Genomic DNA, 18,492 nt, shown 5'->3' with positions numbered 1-18,492 from the left:
AAGTATAACAGAGCGCACAGTGATCACGAAAAGCTAGTATAGTGCACCAGTAGTGATAGCTACGATCTATTTGAACCATAAAGTGAGAAGAGTCATACGATCCACGCCGAAAGCCAACCCAAGTTCCAACCCATTACAGAAGTCAAATCCCAAACGCCATCCACATCTGCTCCCCTTCTACGTCTGCCACAACACGGCGGGTCCCAGAACATGCATCAATCCCGCCCCCGCGGCGACCAGCCCTATCGCCACAGCCGCCAGCGCGACCCTATCACGCCCCATAATCTTCTTGGCCTCTGCCTCCTCCGCCGCGTCGGCATCAGCGACGTAGTGCCGCGCGAAGAGATCATTCTGGATCCAGAGGAGCTGCACTGCATTAGCTGCCAAGATCGGGAAGGCACAAGGGAAGAAGAGGGGGAGGGGGAGGGACGAACCTTGTTGACAGCGCGCAACAGGACCGTTTTCGTATCGTTGTCCAAGTCCGGATGCCCCATCACCGCGCCCACAAGGATGTCCTCGACGTAGCCCAGCAGCAGCGCGCAGTGGACGAGTTCTACTCTCAGAGCGGGTTTTTTGGCGCTGTAGTCACTCATCAGTCTCCGAGCTTATTTCTGGGGGTGGGGGGTGGGGGGTGGGGGGTGGGAGACAAACCGATGCGCGAACCCGGCCCTGCCGGTATGCATAACGCCGACCTTATCGAGGTACTCCCAGCTCTCGATCTTATCATAATCCATTGTGACCAGCTTTCTCAGGTACCCGGCGAGGAAATCCTTTCGGAAGCGAATCTGTGGGTGCTCCGGCGTGAGCTCGTCCAGCGACGTGGGGGCTTCGCCGGAGTATCCTGTCTGCCGCGGCACGAATGACTGCGCTGTGATGTCAAATGATAACAGCTTCTCGTAGACCGTGTCGACGATCACGGGGATCAAGGGTGCGACTACGGAGGCGCTAGAGTGCAGGACGGAGGCGTCGCTGGCGCTGAAGGAGATGAAGCTGCGCAGGTACGAGATTCGCGTGGAGAGGGAACTGAGCGATGAGGCCGGGACGTGCGTTATCGGGTTGCCCATTGTGAGGTGTGTATGTGTATGTGTCTGTAGTAATGGAGTATATACCACTGGCGGTAGTGAGGTATCGTGGGATTTTTATATCTCCTCATCCCCTCCTCTTGAACTCCCCCCAGCCGCTGCTCCCGGCACCGGCACCACCACCACCACTGGCTGGCCAAATGCCATCGAAAGGTTTTTTTGGATCAGTAACCCTCATCCTCCGCCGTCCTCCGCTCCCGTCCGTAGAGTAAGCATAGTAGCGTGCAAGCTCCCGAAATCGCCCATGCCGAGTCCTCTTCTCCGCGGAGCAGGAGCGGGACAGGAGCGATGCGGCCTCCCGACGTCCGGCCGTGGTCCGATTCCGGAGCTTCCTGGCGTGATGTGATTACTTCGCTTCCTCTAGACGAAGTCTCTTCTCGGTTGTGGGCCCTGGGATGAGAAGGATGGATGAGAAGATGGCATGGGACGAGGTGGTCCGATGGCGGGACTTTTTTGTCATGGACAATGGATCGGAGAAGTTCTCCGGTGCGTCATCGGTGGTGGTGGCGTCGGGCCGAATGTGACGGACGGGCTTTAGTTGGTTGATTGGTTGATGCAGGGGCGCGGATCGGACCGGACTGCACCCATGATGGTAGGTTGGCTAGAATGTTCCGTCGCAGGCTCGCAGCCTTCTGGAACCGAAGCTTCTTCTTCTTCTCGATCTTTGCAGATTTGTATGTACAGAACACCAACCAACACATCCAACACAACCAACACCTGCCTCCCGTCCGAATATGTACCCAGATAACCCAAAATGATGATCTAAAATGATGACCCAAAATGATTCCCAACGCCCACGCTTGCCAGTCCTGTCCGACCACTGTACAGTAAAAGAAAAGAAAAGAAAAGAAACATATGACTTAGTCCCCGTCCGTTCATCAAAACAGATCATCATTCAACAGATCGCTCCTGCCCTCGACAATCTTCAGTAGCAGAACTCTATACGTGCCCTTCGAGTGTTTCCACACCTTTTCGGAAAGCCTCTTTCCGTACCGCTGCTGATAGATCTCCTTTACGAACAGCATGTGTCGTGGGTCGGGATCGTAGTGTATGCGGATTAATCGTGCGATCAGCCGTGCGTCGTTCGTGCACAGCCCTTTCATCGCGTCCGCCAAAAGCTTCGCGTCCCTCTGCGGCTTGTTCATCGCGCCTTTGAGCACGTGCGCTACTGCGTAGCCCTGGGAGCGGTGTTAGTGGGGGTTCGATATATCATAGACAATAGACAGAGAATGGGGGGAATGGACGTACCAGGCTGACGGGGTAGTACGACGCCGAGTTCATTCTGGTCCTATCCTTTGCCAGCGCCAGCTCCGCGAGCTGGATCCCATGTCGTTCCTGAAACATCCTGCACAGCTCGCCCAGATACAGATCGCTCCTGCGCATGACCAGCTCCAGCAGCAAGTCTTGGTTGAGGTACTTGTTCGATCCGCGGCGCTGTGGGTCCGCCCTGTAGAGATTCTCAACGTCCGAGGTCAACCTCTGCTCGCGCTTCATCATCCGCTCCTCGCTCAGCCCCGCCAGCGACTCCAGCGTCTCGACCTGTCTATCCGCGCGCAGCGCCCGGATACACGCCCTGCCAAACGACGACGACGGCCCCGCGGTGTCGAAGACGCTGCCGGATGGCTCGGTGTTGGAGAGGTAGAGGTCCTGCAGGGCCTTCTGTAGGGGGATTCCATGAAGCGCTTCGAAATGGTATTTGATGCCGCGAATTTCCTCCGGGGTTTTTCCAAACAGGGCTTCGGCGACCATCTTGTCGTCCATGAAGAACGTGCTCTCGTTCTGCTTGAGGGCCTGCGCCTCCGCCTCGTGCGGGCCCGCGATCAGCCGCGTCAAAGTTGTGCGGTAGTGCAGTGTCGTCTCTGCGCGCACGTCCACCGACATCGCTTCCCCGAACAGCTGCTGGTACGCCTTCTTGCAACGCGGGAGCTTCGCGCGCGATCCGCGGGTGAGCGACACTAGTGTCGACGACAGCGCGTCCTCGTCGATCTTGCGGTCGCTGTACAGCGCGTCCCAAATCGCCTTTGCGTCTTTGGTTGCGTCGTAGGGGATCGCGGTGCGCGAGGCTGCGAGCAGCGGCTGCTGCTGCGGCGGCTTGGTCGCCGTGGGCGCCGACGGCGTCCGCGTCACCGTGTTGTACTTCTGCAGCGAGACGGGCGGGAAGTGGGGCGCGGACGCGGACCGCGTGCGGTGCGAGTTGTAGCGGTCCGGGAGCTCGGCGATGAAGCCGGACGAGGGCGCTGATACGCGGTTCGCGATTATGCGCGAGGACGGGTCGATCCCGAGCATCTTGGCCGCCTTGATGCTGACCGGGGCGCCGGCGCTGGGGATGCACGGGCTCGGGGCCACGGATGAGGCCGGCGAGTTGTAGGCTCCCGAAGAGCCCGAGAATGTGGTCGAGGTCGGGGATACGGACTCCTCGGACTCGTTCGTGCGTGGGGATGTCGGGGCGTGCTCGAACGGCGGGTATCCGTAGAAGTCGAAGTCCGCGGCCAAAACTGGGTCCACTTTGTGGACGGTCGACTTGCGCCGCGGGCCCCACGAGACGGTGGTCGGCATCGCTGGCAGCGGCGTCCGGGGCCGGTGGAAATTCCACAGCTCGTCCGGTGTGAACGGCAGCTTTTCCGACGGCGTTGCATCCTCCCTCCTCTCTGGCTTCGCCAGCTCAAGCACCGAAGCGTCGGGATCCGCGCCGAATACCGACGCGTAGGTATTGTTCGCGGCGAATATCGACGCGTGAGTGACGCTTTGTGGTGTTGCGGGCTGCGAACTGTCCGACTGGGCGTTGGCTTCGGCGGGATGTGCACTTTCCGGCTCGACACATAGCCCCGTTGTCTTCCAACCCGTGACCTGCACCATGCCCTCCGCCTTCCCACCTCCCCTCGGTGTTTGGTGTCCAAACGTTTCGGTGCGATGTAGCCGAGGGCCCTTCCTGCGGAGTGTCGGCATAGCGAGCTTCTGGAATTCCTTCGGCTTCGGCGGCGGAGTCGGCGGACGGTCTCGGTTTTCGTCTCGGTCTCGGTCTCGGTCTTGGACCTGGTCTTTATCTTGGTCGTCGTTGTCTCGATAGCGTCCGATCGGCACGCTCTCCCACAGATCGATGTAGGGCTGTATGAGATCGGAGTGCGGGGGCTGATTCGGCATGATGGTGAAGATATATTCTGCAGTGTTGATGGACGGAATGGGCGCGAACCGTTCGAATCCATTCCATTCCCCAGAAGAGAAGAGAAGACAAAGCCGAGCTGCGGGGGGTCGACCGAGAGATATACTATGTATTGTACACTACATACATCGACTTTTGCTTTTGCTTTTCTTACTCTGCTTCCCTCCCTCCTTACACAGCCTCGTGCGTGAGCCATGCGAGGAAGCGAGCAAAGCAAAGCAAGCAGAGAAGAATACATATCGGATTCGTGAGGTTGCGGTTCGACGGACGGACATGGATGCGCCACCACGGCCGGCCAGGGTCCACATCTGCGCTGGCTGCGGATCGGTTGGTAGCACTCATGTACACGCAACCGCACCTCTTTTTAGCATAAGCATAAGCGTAGGCTGTAGCAAGGTGTGGCTATCATAGGTACACTACGCATACCGGTACTCTACTTGGTAGGCAGAGCACCAGAGGCAGTGCTCACTGCAACCTGCGCCGGCGGTTTGTTTTCTCGTACCCATAGTGTAGATCAGTGCAAATCCTGCGCGAGTATATAGCAGTGTACTGGACTGTACTGCACGGTACTGCACAGTACTGGACCGGGCTCGTATGGCGCCCGTCTTCCGCAGTCCTGACGCATCATCAGCATCATCCTCAGTCAGAGTGAGCCTGTATCGCTGGTTAGCCTTCTGCGGGGTACTCTATGCCAGCCCTGTGGCAGTGTGTGGCTGCGACCCCAGCCACGCAAGATACGTGCCGTTACCGTACTGCTGTATGCCATGCTATACATGGACCACCGACAGCCTACAGTCCCGTCCGGCGTCCGTCAAGCGTCAGACTGTCAGTCGAGGTCAAGGTAATGTACGGTATGTACCCTATCTACAAGTACCTACATGGTGTCGAAATATCTACATTCATGGACATTGACAGCTATATATAGCCGGGCGAAGCGAAGAATACTAGCACCGTAACAGACCAACAGTGTAACTAAACCTTCGCTACGCCAGCCCTACCCACACTCCAGTGACTCCAGTGACTCCATGGAATCCACACAACTGAACGCCAGACCTGGTCTCAACCTCGACCTGAGGCTCGAGCTTGCACAGACAACACAGAGGGGGGGTGAGTCCGGATGATTACCACCGTTCACCGCTGCACCGCAGCCCCGAGCGGTCCCTCTCAGTTCATACCGTCGCCTTCAAACTTCGATCGGCCCAGGACCCCAAGACCCAGTCGTGCGAAAAAAAACCCCCATCGAATACGCACCGCGCCGCTGCACCGGATCATGGATGTGCGACTACGACGTGCGACGTGCAGCGAGCAGGAACGACGCGTGTGCTGCGAATCCGCGATAGGTACGGTAATACGTACGGTACTATGGGCACGGTAGCGTACTATGAGCATCCCTCCAGGCCAGGCCAGGCCTCACATCATGTCAGCCTCCAACCCTCCGGCCCTCCGACGCTCCGCGCGAATGGGAAATGGAGATTATAAAAAGGAAGGGGAAGGGAGGGGATGTGATGGGGATGGGGAGGGGATGGGGAGGGGATGGGGAGAGTGGTTATCGGCCGGGCGGCGGGGGCGACTATATAAGTGGTAGGTATGGAGGTATGTACCGACTGTGGAACTTGGTGCCGGTGTCGGGTAGTTACCCAGTTACCTGGGAAGGACTCTGGAGATGTGGAGGTTCTTGCTGGCAGTCAACACCGTGCCATAAGAGCAGAGCGGAGCGGGTACGCACGATTGGCAGGGCACCCTGAGTGACTGAGTCCGAACCACTTACTTCGGCAGATACCAACCCATCACTCCTCCGCACCCAACACAGCGATCCTGACAACCTACGTGGGCACTGGGGAGGGGGTCTAGGTGACGCATAAGCTCCTATCGGCCACCGGCCCACCGGTGGGTGTGGCCGCCGGATGCAGGATAAGCCTGGGAATCCGGGAATCCGGGATTCTGGGATTGACGAGACGAAAGTAGGTAGGTAGTGACGAGGCGAGGCGAGACGAAACGGGAGCGCCACCGGGTGTAAACATAGCACAGAGTAGGTGCCGTACCGTATATACATAGTACCGGTAGTAGATGTCGACTGAGACTCTCGAGAGCTTGGGATGGTTCTGACCTCTGGCGGTGGATTGGATACGTGCCTACGGTAGGTACTCTAGTACATAGCACCTATACGAATAGTAGTAGATAGGCCTGCACTGGTAAATCATAGGATTCATACCGTAGAATAGTAGAGTACCGTAGAGTAGGTACTAGGTATTCCGCCTCCGCGAACCAGTCTCCAGTCTTTCGAAGATCTTCTCCAGTTCAGTCCGCTCCAGTCCGCTCCCAGTCCTCTCCAGTCCGGTTCTGGGCGCCTCGAGTCTCGGCCGGAAGGGTTTGAACTCTGCACCACTCTAGGTACTCTACTCTCCATGGCAGCCGGCGGTCTTTCGCCGTCCACCACCACACCACAGTCCACTCGCCCATCGTTCAATTTCGAATCCTTGGCGACAGAGCTTGTTCGGTGCCGCGCTCGCAATGTCGGCATACCTAACTACTCTAGCCACAACATCACTGCGCCACAGATACAGAAGGTGCGTAATGCGGCTGACGACTACTACAAATTGACATGCATGCATCGAGATCTTGGGAGCACGTACCATATGTACATATACATGGGAAAAGCTTCGAGGGGAACAGCTACGTATGATGTATGTATGATATGTATTGTACTCATAGTAGGTACTTACTTCGAATGATTGCGCACGTGTCTCACCGGCGGTACCCATCAGACCGAGCACTTGGCGGGGAGCCCATGACACCACCACCGTCACCACCATCACCACCACTGTTCAAGGCAGTCGTTCTCGAGCTGGCACTCGAAGCTCGCAATTCAGCAAACCACATGAGCGGTCCACCCTAATTCCTCTCATGCAAAGCGCAAGGAAAGCGGTAAAGCGCGACGCATTTCGTCCGCCCGCCCGTTGTAAGGCTGGAAGCCTGGAACCATCCGATCCGTGCTCATCTGAAGCCGTAGGTACTCTATGGTGTGGATGACTGGCTCGCTCTTGCTTGGTGGTCGAGTTTCTATGGGTTACGGGTACTCTATCGAGTTCTCATCGAGTGACTGCCAGACCAATCGGGGACTTGCAACCCGCCCCCGCCCACCACCCCCGTGACTTTCTACATCCACGCGAGCGGGGAGCGCACTGATGATGGGCTGGGCTACTGACAGGAAGCAGGCGAAGCGCTCGGTATCGGATCTCATGCGTGTACTATACCACCGACCACCGTGAACTCGGTTTCAGAGTCGTTTCGGCGTCCCTCGCTCCGAACCCGAAGCGTCACAAGGAGGAATCGAGTGATTGTGGGTGCTCAGAACGATAACCATAGGCTTCAACCGACGGCCAGGCTGATGCGGCTCGCGGATGCCGTGGATACGGTACTCAAGTGTATATTACCAGGCTCTGTGGGTGCTCACTTCCCCGCGCAGACAAAACATGTTCACGATGGGTCTGGATACTACTAGTTCGGTAGATATGGTAACTAACGATACAAGGTGCTTAATCGCAACTGGTCTCCGATGCCGCCCCACCCCGCCCCGGGCCCATCACGCGTGAGTCGTCGCTAGGCGGACGCTATCCTAACAACGGGCTCGCTCTCTTTTACCAAAGAGTCAGTCAGCGTTCTGTTCTCGTTTCGCGATCCGTATTTATTGGTGTGCGCACTCACTACCCTGCCAGCCTCATGGGCCGCCAAATGTTGACTCCTGGTCAGTGCGCAGTGTGCTCAGTCTCAGGCAGCATCATTTAGCACAGCATTAAGACACGTAACTACCACCCGCCTGCCCCCTCCCCGCTGTTGAGCTTGGATTTCTCAAAGATATTATTCCCCCTCTCCCCCTCACCCTCCGTGCGCTCACTACGGTCCCGAGAAATCCGGCATCGCCCCTTCGCAACTCCCAACAGCACTCACTCGCCCAGGAACGAAAGCAGCGCGAAGCAACGGAGCAAAAAGGTACGCTCCCCAATGGAATCAATTAACGAATACAAGCGTCGATACCGCCAGATCGTGAGATGGAAGCAAACGGGCAACATGACTAAACAGGAAATAGGTATGTACGTGGGGGGTTAAGCCTATTGGGCTCAAAGAAAATAAGGTTGTGGGGGGTCCTCCGGAGGGAAATTGCCAGAATCAAAAAAGCAAGAAAGAAAAAAAAACCCAATAAGTTTACTACCGCCTTCTCCGCAAAAAAGAAATGGGGGACAATGGAACAATGAAAGGAAAAAAAACGTCAGCGGTGATCCGTGGCGAGGTTTTTAACAAGCGCTTCCGGCCCGATTCGAAACAGACACCATCCGGGATAGATATTGACGTCTGAGGATGCGTATTTATACGTCGTCTGTCGTTATTTCAATGCTGCAATTCCCTTCCTTCCCCTCCCCACGTCAGTTATAGTAACTCGGACTGTCAGAAATTGATCACCATACCGAGTATGTTGTCCTCGTCCGATGTTCCCTGAGCCGGCCGCTCTGATTGAAATCTTGACGCCCACTGGCCGACATGTTCGAGATCGTGCTGAGACCTGGGGATCGCGCCTGCCATTCTTGCGTTCCTTCTGATGGACCGGTGCCGGTTGAAAACAGTCAGCATGTGGGACTGTTGTTTCTCGGCATCTTCCTCCCTGATGATGTTTTTGGCCTTCAGTCTATTCAGGAGGGATGTGCCGCAGGCGCCATCCCTTACTTCCAGAGAGGAACTCGAGAAGAAGTGCCGGAATTGGGACTGCCAGCTGTTTTCGAAGGTGCCACCGCAGTTGCAGAAGAGGCGGCTGGTTTCCTCGGAATCATCGAGCGGGCCACTGCAGTGACTTGCACAGTGGACTGCCCAGTGGTTAATGTTGAGCTCATTATTGCAGTTTTTGAAGAAACACGAGATGGTATTAATGACCTCCGAGCCGTGGCTGTAGTTGCTTTGGTTGTAGTTTGTGTGGTTGCCAGCCTGCATCTGAGAAGTGTATAACGAGCTACAAGCATTCGAAGAACCGTACGTCATGGCCTGCATATCGGATTCCGTACGACACCCCACTTGACTTCCATTATCCGCTCCTACTCCAATGTAAGTTTTTGTTTTCACTTTCTTTTCTTCCTCCACAGGGAAACGCCCACTGCGCAAGGCAGATTCGGAAAGGTGCCCAACTGAATAGATGTTACGTACCGCAAGACGATGGCGCGGAAGGATAATGCTTAGGATAAGCTATTGCCACATCGCTGGAGCACGACATGTCTGTTCCTAGGGACTTTCTTTTTTGGTAATTTCCGGAATTGCGATTGACTCGAGAAGGCGGCAGGGCAAACTGTGCAACGGATGATGTTAGGAGGGGCGTTTGATGACTGCTGGAATGAGGCTTGATTCGGGAAGGCGGTAGGCAACTTGGATGATTTGGATCGTTCGTTCGGTATGTTGAATCCTCTTCGATTCTTGGGTACTATGCTGCCGACTTTATCGTCTCCACAATCTGATGCGGCTATGTACCAGACCTCGAGTTTCCAGAGCCGTAAGGGCCATCATCATCTTCTTCTTCACTCATGCTGCCGGCAGGGTGGAAGGAGGGGGATCAATCGAGCCCCTCGTCACCTAGGATAGGGAGCGGTATCGGTCGACACTGCGGCAAACACAGCTGCATGGTTATCTGGAAAAGCGTGGTTGGGGGGGCATATCGGGCTGGCTGACTGGCTGGCTCACACGAACCTCTGCCATCATGGTGGTGAGTATGTACGTGGACCACCCACGTCTCCGGAATTCAGATATGGGAGTATCGCGGCCCTCCGCTGTTGCCGACTTCCTGCGCCTGCGCCTGACACGAACCATATCCTCACAATCGTGTAATATCCGTGTAGGAAGTGTTATATTAATCCTGTGACATAGCACGCGGAATACACTTTTCGGATGCAGGCTTCGGGGTGCTGGACCAAAAGAAACTAGGCAGACATAATCTGAGAATCCTCTGGGGCATTCGGGGACCGGGAAGAGATGGCAATCCGTTGCAGCAGGCCCGCACCGCTGCTTGGTGACGTGCGATCCCACCCCTGGGGGACCATTCTTGGGAATGTTTTTTTCTTCTTTCTTTCTTTTTCTTTCTCTCTCTCTTCGGACGAACCATCACTGCAGGGAGTCATGCCTTCTAATGATGCACAGCTGGATATGCGGCGCGGAACGTGCCAGGTTGCACGCAAATCGGTATCGATCGGCCTAAGGGCAGCTTCGCTAGAAACACGATGCCGTAGCCAAACGATGTGGCCTCGAGGATGACGATGATAACCACGCTATCGACGTGCGTCAACACACGCACACGGATCCACAGTTTCTTTCGGATAATGCGAATTACAGAGTCCAGCCGCGCGTGGATTCGCTGAAGTCGTCTATGCTTGCAGTGCTCGATGGTGGGCCAGCAAACGGGGCTTGACGGGCGTCAAGCAACTCAAGCCACTGCCCCACCTCCACCTTCACCTCCACCTCTACATACCACATCACATCACACCATATTACTACATATGGGCGGCTGGGATGAATCATGAATTCCCAGGGGAGGGACGACCATCGGAAGTTTAGTCCGGCAGATTGTTCCTCGGTACGAGAAAAGCAAACCAATATACTCTAGAGCCCCATTCCGTACTTTGGGGAAATCGTGGAGCCCCGCCAACAGGCAACAGCTGCGCATGACAGGCTTGAGACAAGGTGAATTCTGGTCTGCAACACACCCCCGCTTTTCCCCCACGCCCCCCTCCTCCTGTCGTCTCTACCGCACGGTTCCCAGACCGACCGACTCCCATACTGTACCTACATCGCCAATCTTTATCCGTCGACGGGCCCTCTCCGTTTCACCGAGAGAGAGAACAATATGCGTATGTAGGAGTAGCGAACGGTGACTATGGGTGGTGGCCGGCTGTGCGAGGGCTGAGGCGAACGGGCCGAGCCGGTGCATACATACGAGGGAACCGGAGAGTCCGCTTCGAACTCTCGTGTCCGGGAGATGGAGGGGGGGTGAGTGTCGGCTGTTGGGCACACTCACAGCCGCATTGCGTTTTTTTGCTGAGTATGAACCTCGCCAGGGTGAGCAATGGCCTTCTGCAGGGCTCGGAAGAAAGACCCACCCTGCACCATGCCGCTGTCGCCGTCCGAGAATGGGCCAGGACAGCTCACACAGGGCAAACCTTCTTACCGAGAAACTATGCTCGTGCTTGGTGCAATGGGCAAGAACAGCTCACACAGGGAATAGTTTCTCACCGAGAAACTCTACTCTTGCTTGGTGGAATGTCCAAGAAACAACTTGGGCTGCATAGCCAGCCTATTCGTCGATGCCTCGTTTTCCACCTCTAGACGGCGTATTGGAAAGCTTCTCTGCATCGCATCTTACAGCCGCAGGAGCCTCCGAACATGTTTCGGATTATGCAATAGATAGTTCGGAAGGGGTGGGCTGGCTGCGGCTACAGTTGCCTTGCATAGTAGTATCGGCCCGTTTGCTGGTCCCACTATCGCTTGCCAGCAGATGCCATACGGAGGTCGCATAGCGATCGTCCCCGTGAGTGAATCGGCTTTAGTCAAGGCGGCTGCGTAGCGTATCCTGGAGAGTAAGTGGCTTACTGATGTCGAAAGTGATAGGTGGGTCGGACTTCCAGTGCGCATCCGCTTCCCATCCATCAGTCGTCACTTTTGCTTCTTCCCAGAGCTACAGCTGCATCGACGCATGGCCCTACCGTGAGGCATGCAAATCCCGTTCCTCGGCCTGCGGAAAACACACAACCGAGCATCGATTCGTACCGAAGACCCTCGATCGCCTATAGATTCACACGTTTAAGTGCACATGGCGGCTCTCGGAGAACAGCCCTACCAGCATGGGCACGGGCCATCAAGGGTCTTGATTGGATGCGAGCAACGCGGATCGGAGTAAGCTGTGTTCATCCACTTCGACTGCTGCCAGCGCAGGGTGAAATGGTTTCCGAACATGAAATATGATCCTCTCCTGTAGAGAATCCGGAGGCATGGGCAGATACGAGCAGTTCACCCCTTTCCCTCCCCCTCCCCCTCCCCATCCCTTTTAGAGAACACGTTTGCAGCTTGGCCGTGAACGACTCCTATGGGCGGGCTGAATACGAGTCCGACCTCCGACGATGATTTCTACCACACCTTCAGATGCACTCGCATCCCTCAGAAAGGATACGTAAAAGCAGCGGCAACCAAACCTATTGTTGCGTGGCCGCCTCGAACGATAAGGAAATAGCCAGAGCTTCATCGTAGTGGTCTCCACCGTAAGCAGCACATACAGGCACATACCGAGGAGATTCCAAAAGCACAGATGACGTCTTTGATCACTAGGACCGTGATAGCCACTCACACGTTGCATCTTCCGTGCGCACGCGCAGTCCCCGCAGCCAATCACATCCACGTTTTCTGTTGCGGACGTGTGTACTTACTCGTTATACACCATGTCCAAACCCCTCGACGACCGAGCATCGGAGGCGAACCAGCATTGGGCAGTTCGCCCTCGGATCCCTCCTCTGAGAGGATGGTGTGGGGATTCCTGCTCCAACCAACCAGCAGCACAGCACAGCGCAGTTCGTCTGGTCGGATTCCTGCTAGTAGTGAGTGGGCGTTTGTTTGAACGGTAAAGGAGCCGATCCACCTGGTTGCATGCGCTTTTCACACTTTGTACACTTCACACACTCTGCGCGCTCTGCGCGCTCTGCACACTTCACACACTTCGCACACACGTTCGGCGCTATGGATCAGTATCCATAATGGTATGTGGTCCTAGACAGTGGACACCCCACCTACCTAGTACCCGTTCTCCCGTTTGCTACGAAGTGGGGGGGAAGATGGATGTCATGCACTGCACATACCCAATGCACTTTCCACCGGCCTCCACCTACCATGCGGGGATCCAAGCTGCCCCTCATCCATTCCTGTCTTCATTTCAACCCGTTAGTACTCCAATACTTGCTTCTTCTTCTGCTTCTCTGTCTTCATTTCAACCCGTTAGTACTCCATTACTTGCTTCTTCTTCTGCTTATTCTTCTTCTTCTTCCGCCGCCTTCTGGAGTCGAGGCCCCTTCCCCTCAACCACGAGCCACGAATCCCGACGTGCCGCCGATCCGATATCGATGGTTGACATGTACCACACTGCATGAGACATTCCACGGGTCATTGCGCCCTGTCACTCAATCCATCCTATCCACTGGATGATTCTTACTTTCATATCTTTTTTCCTTTCCTCGTAGTGAACGCTTCCCTCCGTCTTCTGGAGCCGTCGGCTCAGCTCACCGAGCAGCAAGCACTGCATGCAGCCATGCCTTCTTCCCTCAGACGATGCGCTGGGCAGGAATCGAATGGATCGACATGGCGCGTGAAAACAGCGTCCGGACCACAGTTGGGATGCCAGACAGTTAAAGATCGCGCCGCTCTGGTCGAGCCACGCAGGCATAACTAGATGGTTGGTTGCGGCGGTCGGTGGCTCACGCTCGACATCGAGCTACACATGTATGTATGTACGAAATATTTTCTCGCCATCGAACTACGAAAGATTCTTGTTGGCTCACATCCCTGGCGTTGCTCCAGTCGAGCTGTCCTGCTGCACCCCCCTAGTAGAGTTTAGGCCACCGCCCCCCTCTCGATGAACATTCGAAGCCGCTGTCCCTCCACCTTCCTCCACACCAACTCCTTGCGACTGGACTGGACTCTCCAGAAATTTCTCCTGTGCATACATCCTGGCTCCGTTCTAGGCGAGCCGCCCGGGGGTCTTCATCGATGGCCGCTGGCCAGCGATCAACACGCTAGTATACAGGTGCCCAATTCCTACATAACTACCGATGCAGGCACGGAAGCACGATCGCGGTGCTCCTAGGGCTCCCAGCTTCCCAGCTTCGCAGCTTCCCAAGCCTGCAGAATGCATATGCGCTGGGGGTGGAGGGGGAGGGAGAGGAAGAGGAGGAGGGCGGTTTTAACTGGGTGGAAAAAGTACCTGTGCTGGGTCACACGCTACCATTATCTTCTGGGATTCCAGGGACATACGTAAGGCTGGGTCTTGCGATGGTATGTAGGTAAATTTGCTGGTATGCTATGCTTGTACATATGCTAGGTATTCCTCCCGATTGCCGGTAGGTGCGAAGATGCGCACTCGCGCTACGTACCCGCTCGGTACATACCAATGGCGCACGTGGATTTGATGTCCTCTCCCCGCCGCCGCCGCCGCGGGAAGTAGAGTAGACCAACTACATAGCAGAGCAGAGCATAGAAGAATCTGATCAAGCCTCGAAAGTAGTGTACTTTGATACAACCGACGCCACACCGACCACTCCCGTCGAGTATGTAGGTACCTATTGTGCTAACTACCGCAGTATTCTGCCCTGCAAAATACCACCGCCATGATCCATCTGCGCACCGATGATTACTTATACAAGGTAACTAAACCGTACATGCATGTGTCCCGGCCAGCTAGCTAGCCGTCCAACCGTCTCGGCCCTTTCAAGCGCCCAGAGTCTATGTAGATAGCCGGACAAACCCCGGAAAATAAGAATACCCAGGATGAGGAAGGAAGAGGAAGAAAAGAACAGAGAAGAAAAATATAGATGCCGTAGATTTGTATCGTCGTAAGTAAAGCCAAAGCCAAAGCAGTTCCAGAACGCCTTCCCGTAACCCCCCCTCTCCGCCGGCCCCGCCGCCCCAAATCACAACCCTTAACCCCTAACCCCTAGGTCCACACCACACACCCTCTAGTTTATGACGTTAAAGTGAAAGAAAGAAAGAAAGAAAGAAAGCGTCTACATAAGCCTCCTGGGCACCACCTGCTGGTGCATCAGCTGCTGGTTGTGCATCTGCTGTTGGCTGTGCTGGTGGTGCTGGCTGTGCTGCTGCGACCCACCCCAATCACTCCCATTATCGCCGACCTCTCTGCGGAGCGCGCGATACGCGATCCGCATCTCGACCTGCGTGTCGTGGCCGTGGCGCGCGGCTGAGCCGCGGGAGCGCTCGGAGATGGCCGAGAGCGAGGAGTTGCGCGTGAGCGTGGGCGCGGGAGCGGGTGTGGCGTGGCCGGATCGGGGCGCGGGAGCAGGTGTGCCACGCCCGGATCCGCCGCCCCCGCTGCTGCTGGGCGGCGGTGGGAACGAGAATGTCTGCTGAGTCGTTATCGGGTCGCGGAATGGGTCGTCGGTGCCGGTGCCGGTGCCAGCGCTGGGGTAGCCGGGGTAGGCGAGGGCTGGGTTTTCGTAGGCGGGGATGCCCGCCGTGGTGGGGCTGCGGTTGGCCGCAGTGGAGCCCGGCGCGAGTGAGGCCGCAATTCGCCGCTCGTACCCCGCTGCGGCCGCCGTCGATCCGCTCCGTGTTACCGTGGGTGGGCCAAGGGTCTCGGGGTTCTCGTAGCCGGAGATGCCGGCAGGAGTGGCGCTCCTGTAGCCCACCGAAGGGTCACGAGTGTGGTTAGTCGTGTGCTGGGGGGAAGTCGGAACTCGGCGCTCATATCCCATTGGCTGCACGATCCCCATCCCCATTCCCGCCGTCGGAGGACCCAGTGTTTCCGGATTCTCATAAGCGGGGATCCTCTGGCCGCGCGAGCCGTTCTCCGGCTGCCTCAATATGTCGTTCAGGAAATCCGGCAGCTTCTCGTGGCGCACGTCGAGCGGCCCGCCGATCTGCGGCGAGTGCGGCCCGGATTGGTCCATGAATGTGTTGATCGACGCGCGCTTCAGCTGCTTTTGCCGCCGTCGCCGGAATAGGAATACGCCTAGGCCGAGGAGTCCGAGGAACGCGATCGGTGAGATCACCGCTGCCGCGATGAGCCCGGGCGGCCGCGCGGGGACTGAGAAGTGCGTTGCCGCGGTGGTGCTGGTGCTGGTGCTGGTGCTGTCAACGGCGGCAGCGGAGGCGCCGGCGGCGGAAGGCGGGAGGAGCTCGGTCGCTGCCCCTCCGGAAGGCACTAAAGTCGTGTCGGCTGCCGTACTCGCCGCGGCTGCAGACGAAGTCGTTGCTGATGCACTGGTCAGTCCGGTCGTCAACGGTCGTTCCACACGGGGGTAACATACCAACACTCCCGTCCCCTTCGCCCGCAAAGACGACTCCCAGATCTGCACTCCTCGACACACACTCCTCCCTCAGGGCGTCGAACGCAGTGGTGGGACAATTCTTCTCGGCACACGCCTTCGCTGCCGTCTCGTCGTTCGCCAGTGTCGAGCACACGCATGCCGGATCGATATCGCTGCACGTGCCGATGTAGCACTGCTGCAGGCAGCTCTGGCTCACCAGCGTGCGCAGGACGCCGTATTTCCCGTCAGCCACTGGCGGTGCGGCCGTTGTCTGCGCGGCTGCCAACGAGGCCAAGCTCAAGGCTGCGGATATTATTACTGTCAATGCAAGCATTGTGGATGGTTTTATGGTGGTGAGGACGAAGGAAATTCCGAAAGGGCCCAAGAGCAAATGAAAGAAAGAAAAAAATAAGAACAACAACAACCTATCAAAGGTGGTTGAGCTTATGGCGGGGGGTGCTAAAATATGCAGTGGTAAGAAGGTAAGAAGACACTCGTCCGTCGGGTCTGTCTGTTTCGATTATGTAGAAATATGCATCGTTATATGTGATGTTCAAAAAGGGCAAGAAACCCCAAGGAACAAGGGAGAAGAAGAAGGAGAATGAGAAGGATAGCTAGAAAATTACTCTGGGAAAGCAGGAGGTGAGGGGAGAGGAGAGGGGTATACGATCCTATATACATACCAACGTCCACTGGCCACTGGCCGGGCGTGGGTGGGTGGGGGTGGTATGTGGCAGTCTAGGACGTTTTAGGGTCATCACTGCACAGAGAACGGATATCTACCCTTGCACGATGTCTTCAGACTCGTTTGACGCTTGAATGTACCGCATGTACCGTATGTACATCTTGGCTCACCACCGCCGCCTTCGAAGAGCCAACCGAGAACTCACGGGCCGCAGAACTACATATGTGCAGTACATTCTCCTTCCCTTCTCCTTCACCTTCTCCGTGTCTGTGTCCTCCGCCCACTCCTTCTTGCCTAAACGAAACAACATTCTCGAGCATATATACCTCCTCCCGAGTCCCTCCTCCTCCTCGCCTCTCCAATCGTCTCCAACGAAACCGAACCCCACCAATGGCAATGGCACTCCCACTGCACCGAAACAAAAGAAAGGAAAAGGAAAAAACCGCCCACAGGTAGGTTTACATAGCACACGAAACCCATGGACGACCGTGGCTCATACACACGCCGTCGCAGAACTGTGTTCGTACATAAACGGTTTCAGAGGCGCCCTCCCCCCTCGCCCGCAGCACCGGTCTTGGATCAGCCAGGCTAAACGTACCGGCGGCGGACCTCTAGGTAACTTACTAGGTACCTATATAATCTGCAAATATAAGCATAACTGCAACCGCGCGCGCGCGAGCACCGTACTCTATGTACATACCCCCGCGGCGTCGAAGAGTGAAAATCAAAAACAGGAAGAGAAAGAGAAAGCGAAAAGAAGACAGAAACCCTTTTAGCAAACCCGCATTCGTTCCGGGTCGATTCACATCATCACCCGCCGAATCCAGCCCCGGGCTGGGCTGTTTTCCCCCGCGACCTGAAGGAAAAAGAGGCAAAAATTGAAGGGAAAGGAATGGAGCGCCGCTGCGCCCTGCCCTGTTGCCCCTCTCTCGCGCGGGGAGACTGACGGGGATGCTGAAGCGATCGTATGTAACGGAGCCGAGTTTCATGCATGCTTGACGCTGGCATGGATCCGGGCGTGGCTTTACATAACGTGGGCGGCTAGGTAAATACCGTATGTACCGTATGTACCCACGCATGTGCCGGGTATGTATGAAGGTATGTCGATATGATAACAACATGCCTATGATAGTTACCTAGAAGAGTAGTGCGCTCAATGTAACTATGTTGGTACATAGAGGAGAGTAGCATACCCTGGACTGCGTGGGCGATAGTCATGTATATTGTAGGTACATACCTGGTGCGCTGACAGCAACCTTAAACCGAGACGGTGCGGATCTGGTGTTGTGGTTTCGTCGCTGGTTTCCGCGGTCGAGATCTACGACCTACATGAGTACATACCCACTTGGTGCCTGGACTCATATTTAGCGTGTCGTTACCATGTTTGTACTGGTACTAGGTAATAATAGTAGTAGTACTCTACGATGCCGTGGAGGTCACGTGCGCAGTGATATTCATAATCGAACAGACCGTTCAGTGTCGCCAGTAAATACCGTGAAATAATAGGTAGTTACG

General features: G+C 56.1%; 5 protein-coding genes across 5 annotated transcripts; all 5 read right to left on the bottom strand.

Annotated features, from left to right (window-relative positions):
• Positions 1–77: 77 nt before the first annotated feature.
• On the bottom strand, positions 78–1,318 carry BZA05DRAFT_224811 (Protoglobin-domain-containing protein). Its single transcript, XM_051479752.1, has 3 exons — positions 652–1,318; positions 435–579; positions 78–366 (listed from the first exon to the last, which is right to left on the bottom strand). Exons 1-3 carry the CDS (start codon positions 1,062–1,064, stop codon positions 178–180), a joined length of 747 nt encoding a protein of 248 aa, XP_051342251.1. The 5' UTR covers positions 1,065–1,318; the 3' UTR covers positions 78–177.
• Positions 1,319–1,960: 642 nt separating this feature from the next.
• BZA05DRAFT_416646 (uncharacterized protein) lies at positions 1,961–4,223 on the bottom strand (the record flags this gene model as incomplete). Its single annotated transcript, XM_051485411.1, has 2 exons — positions 1,961–2,260; positions 2,331–4,223. 2 exons carry the CDS (start codon positions 4,221–4,223, stop codon positions 1,961–1,963), a joined length of 2,193 nt encoding a protein of 730 aa, XP_051342250.1.
• Positions 4,224–8,331: 4,108 nt separating this feature from the next.
• BZA05DRAFT_224736 (uncharacterized protein) lies at positions 8,332–9,737 on the bottom strand. The gene is made up of 3 exons (XM_051479751.1): positions 9,433–9,737; positions 8,765–9,323; positions 8,332–8,708 (listed from the first exon to the last, which is right to left on the bottom strand). The coding sequence occupies exons 1-3, from the start codon at positions 9,497–9,499 to the stop codon at positions 8,624–8,626; spliced, it is 711 nt and encodes a 236-aa protein (XP_051342249.1). The 5' UTR covers positions 9,500–9,737; the 3' UTR covers positions 8,332–8,623.
• A 5,295-nt stretch (positions 9,738–15,032) lies between these two features.
• On the bottom strand, positions 15,033–16,626 carry BZA05DRAFT_416643 (uncharacterized protein; the record flags this gene model as incomplete). Its single annotated transcript, XM_051485410.1, has 2 exons — positions 15,033–16,237; positions 16,293–16,626. 2 exons carry the CDS (start codon positions 16,624–16,626, stop codon positions 15,033–15,035), a joined length of 1,539 nt encoding a protein of 512 aa, XP_051342248.1.
• Positions 16,627–17,554: 928 nt separating this feature from the next.
• BZA05DRAFT_224527 (uncharacterized protein) lies at positions 17,555–18,272 on the bottom strand. The gene has a single exon (XM_051479750.1). It carries the CDS (start codon positions 18,096–18,098, stop codon positions 17,601–17,603), a length of 498 nt encoding a protein of 165 aa, XP_051342247.1. The 5' UTR covers positions 18,099–18,272; the 3' UTR covers positions 17,555–17,600.
• Between the last annotated feature and the right edge of the window lie 220 nt (positions 18,273–18,492).

This window comes from Tricharina praecox (genome assembly GCF_024521635.1).
Source record: "Tricharina praecox strain CBS 144465 chromosome Unknown BZA05scaffold_5, whole genome shotgun sequence".
NCBI classification, from domain to species: domain Eukaryota; kingdom Fungi; phylum Ascomycota; class Pezizomycetes; order Pezizales; family Pyronemataceae; genus Tricharina; species Tricharina praecox.
This window is presented reverse-complemented; position numbering and strand designations above follow the sequence as displayed.

What these genes read in the sequence shown, in the direction of transcription:
- BZA05DRAFT_224811 (XM_051479752.1), bottom strand. Translation starts at nt 1,064, where the DNA reads ATGGGCAACCCGATAACGCACGTCCCGGCCTCATCGCTCAGTTCCCTC. An exon ending in AGGGCCGGGTTCGCGCATCG is followed by an intron (nt 580 to 651) that starts GTTTGTCTCCCA and finishes GAGTGACTACAG; the next exon opens with CGCCAAAAAACCCGCTCTGA. An exon ending in TGTTGCGCGCTGTCAACAAG is followed by an intron (nt 367 to 434) that starts GTTCGTCCCTCC and finishes AATGCAGTGCAG; the next exon opens with CTCCTCTGGATCCAGAATGA.
- BZA05DRAFT_224736 (XM_051479751.1), bottom strand. Translation starts at nt 9,499, where the DNA reads ATGTCGTGCTCCAGCGATGTGGCAATAGCTTATCCTAAGCATTATCCT. An exon ending in TTCCGCGCCATCGTCTTGCG is followed by an intron (nt 9,324 to 9,432) that starts GTACGTAACATC and finishes ACATTGGAGTAG; the next exon opens with GAGCGGATAATGGAAGTCAA. An exon ending in GAACATGTCGGCCAGTGGGC is followed by an intron (nt 8,709 to 8,764) that starts GTCAAGATTTCA and finishes AGGACAACATAC; the next exon opens with TCGGTATGGTGATCAATTTC.
- BZA05DRAFT_224527 (XM_051479750.1), bottom strand. Translation starts at nt 18,098, where the DNA reads ATGTTGTTATCATATCGACATACCTTCATACATACCCGGCACATGCGT.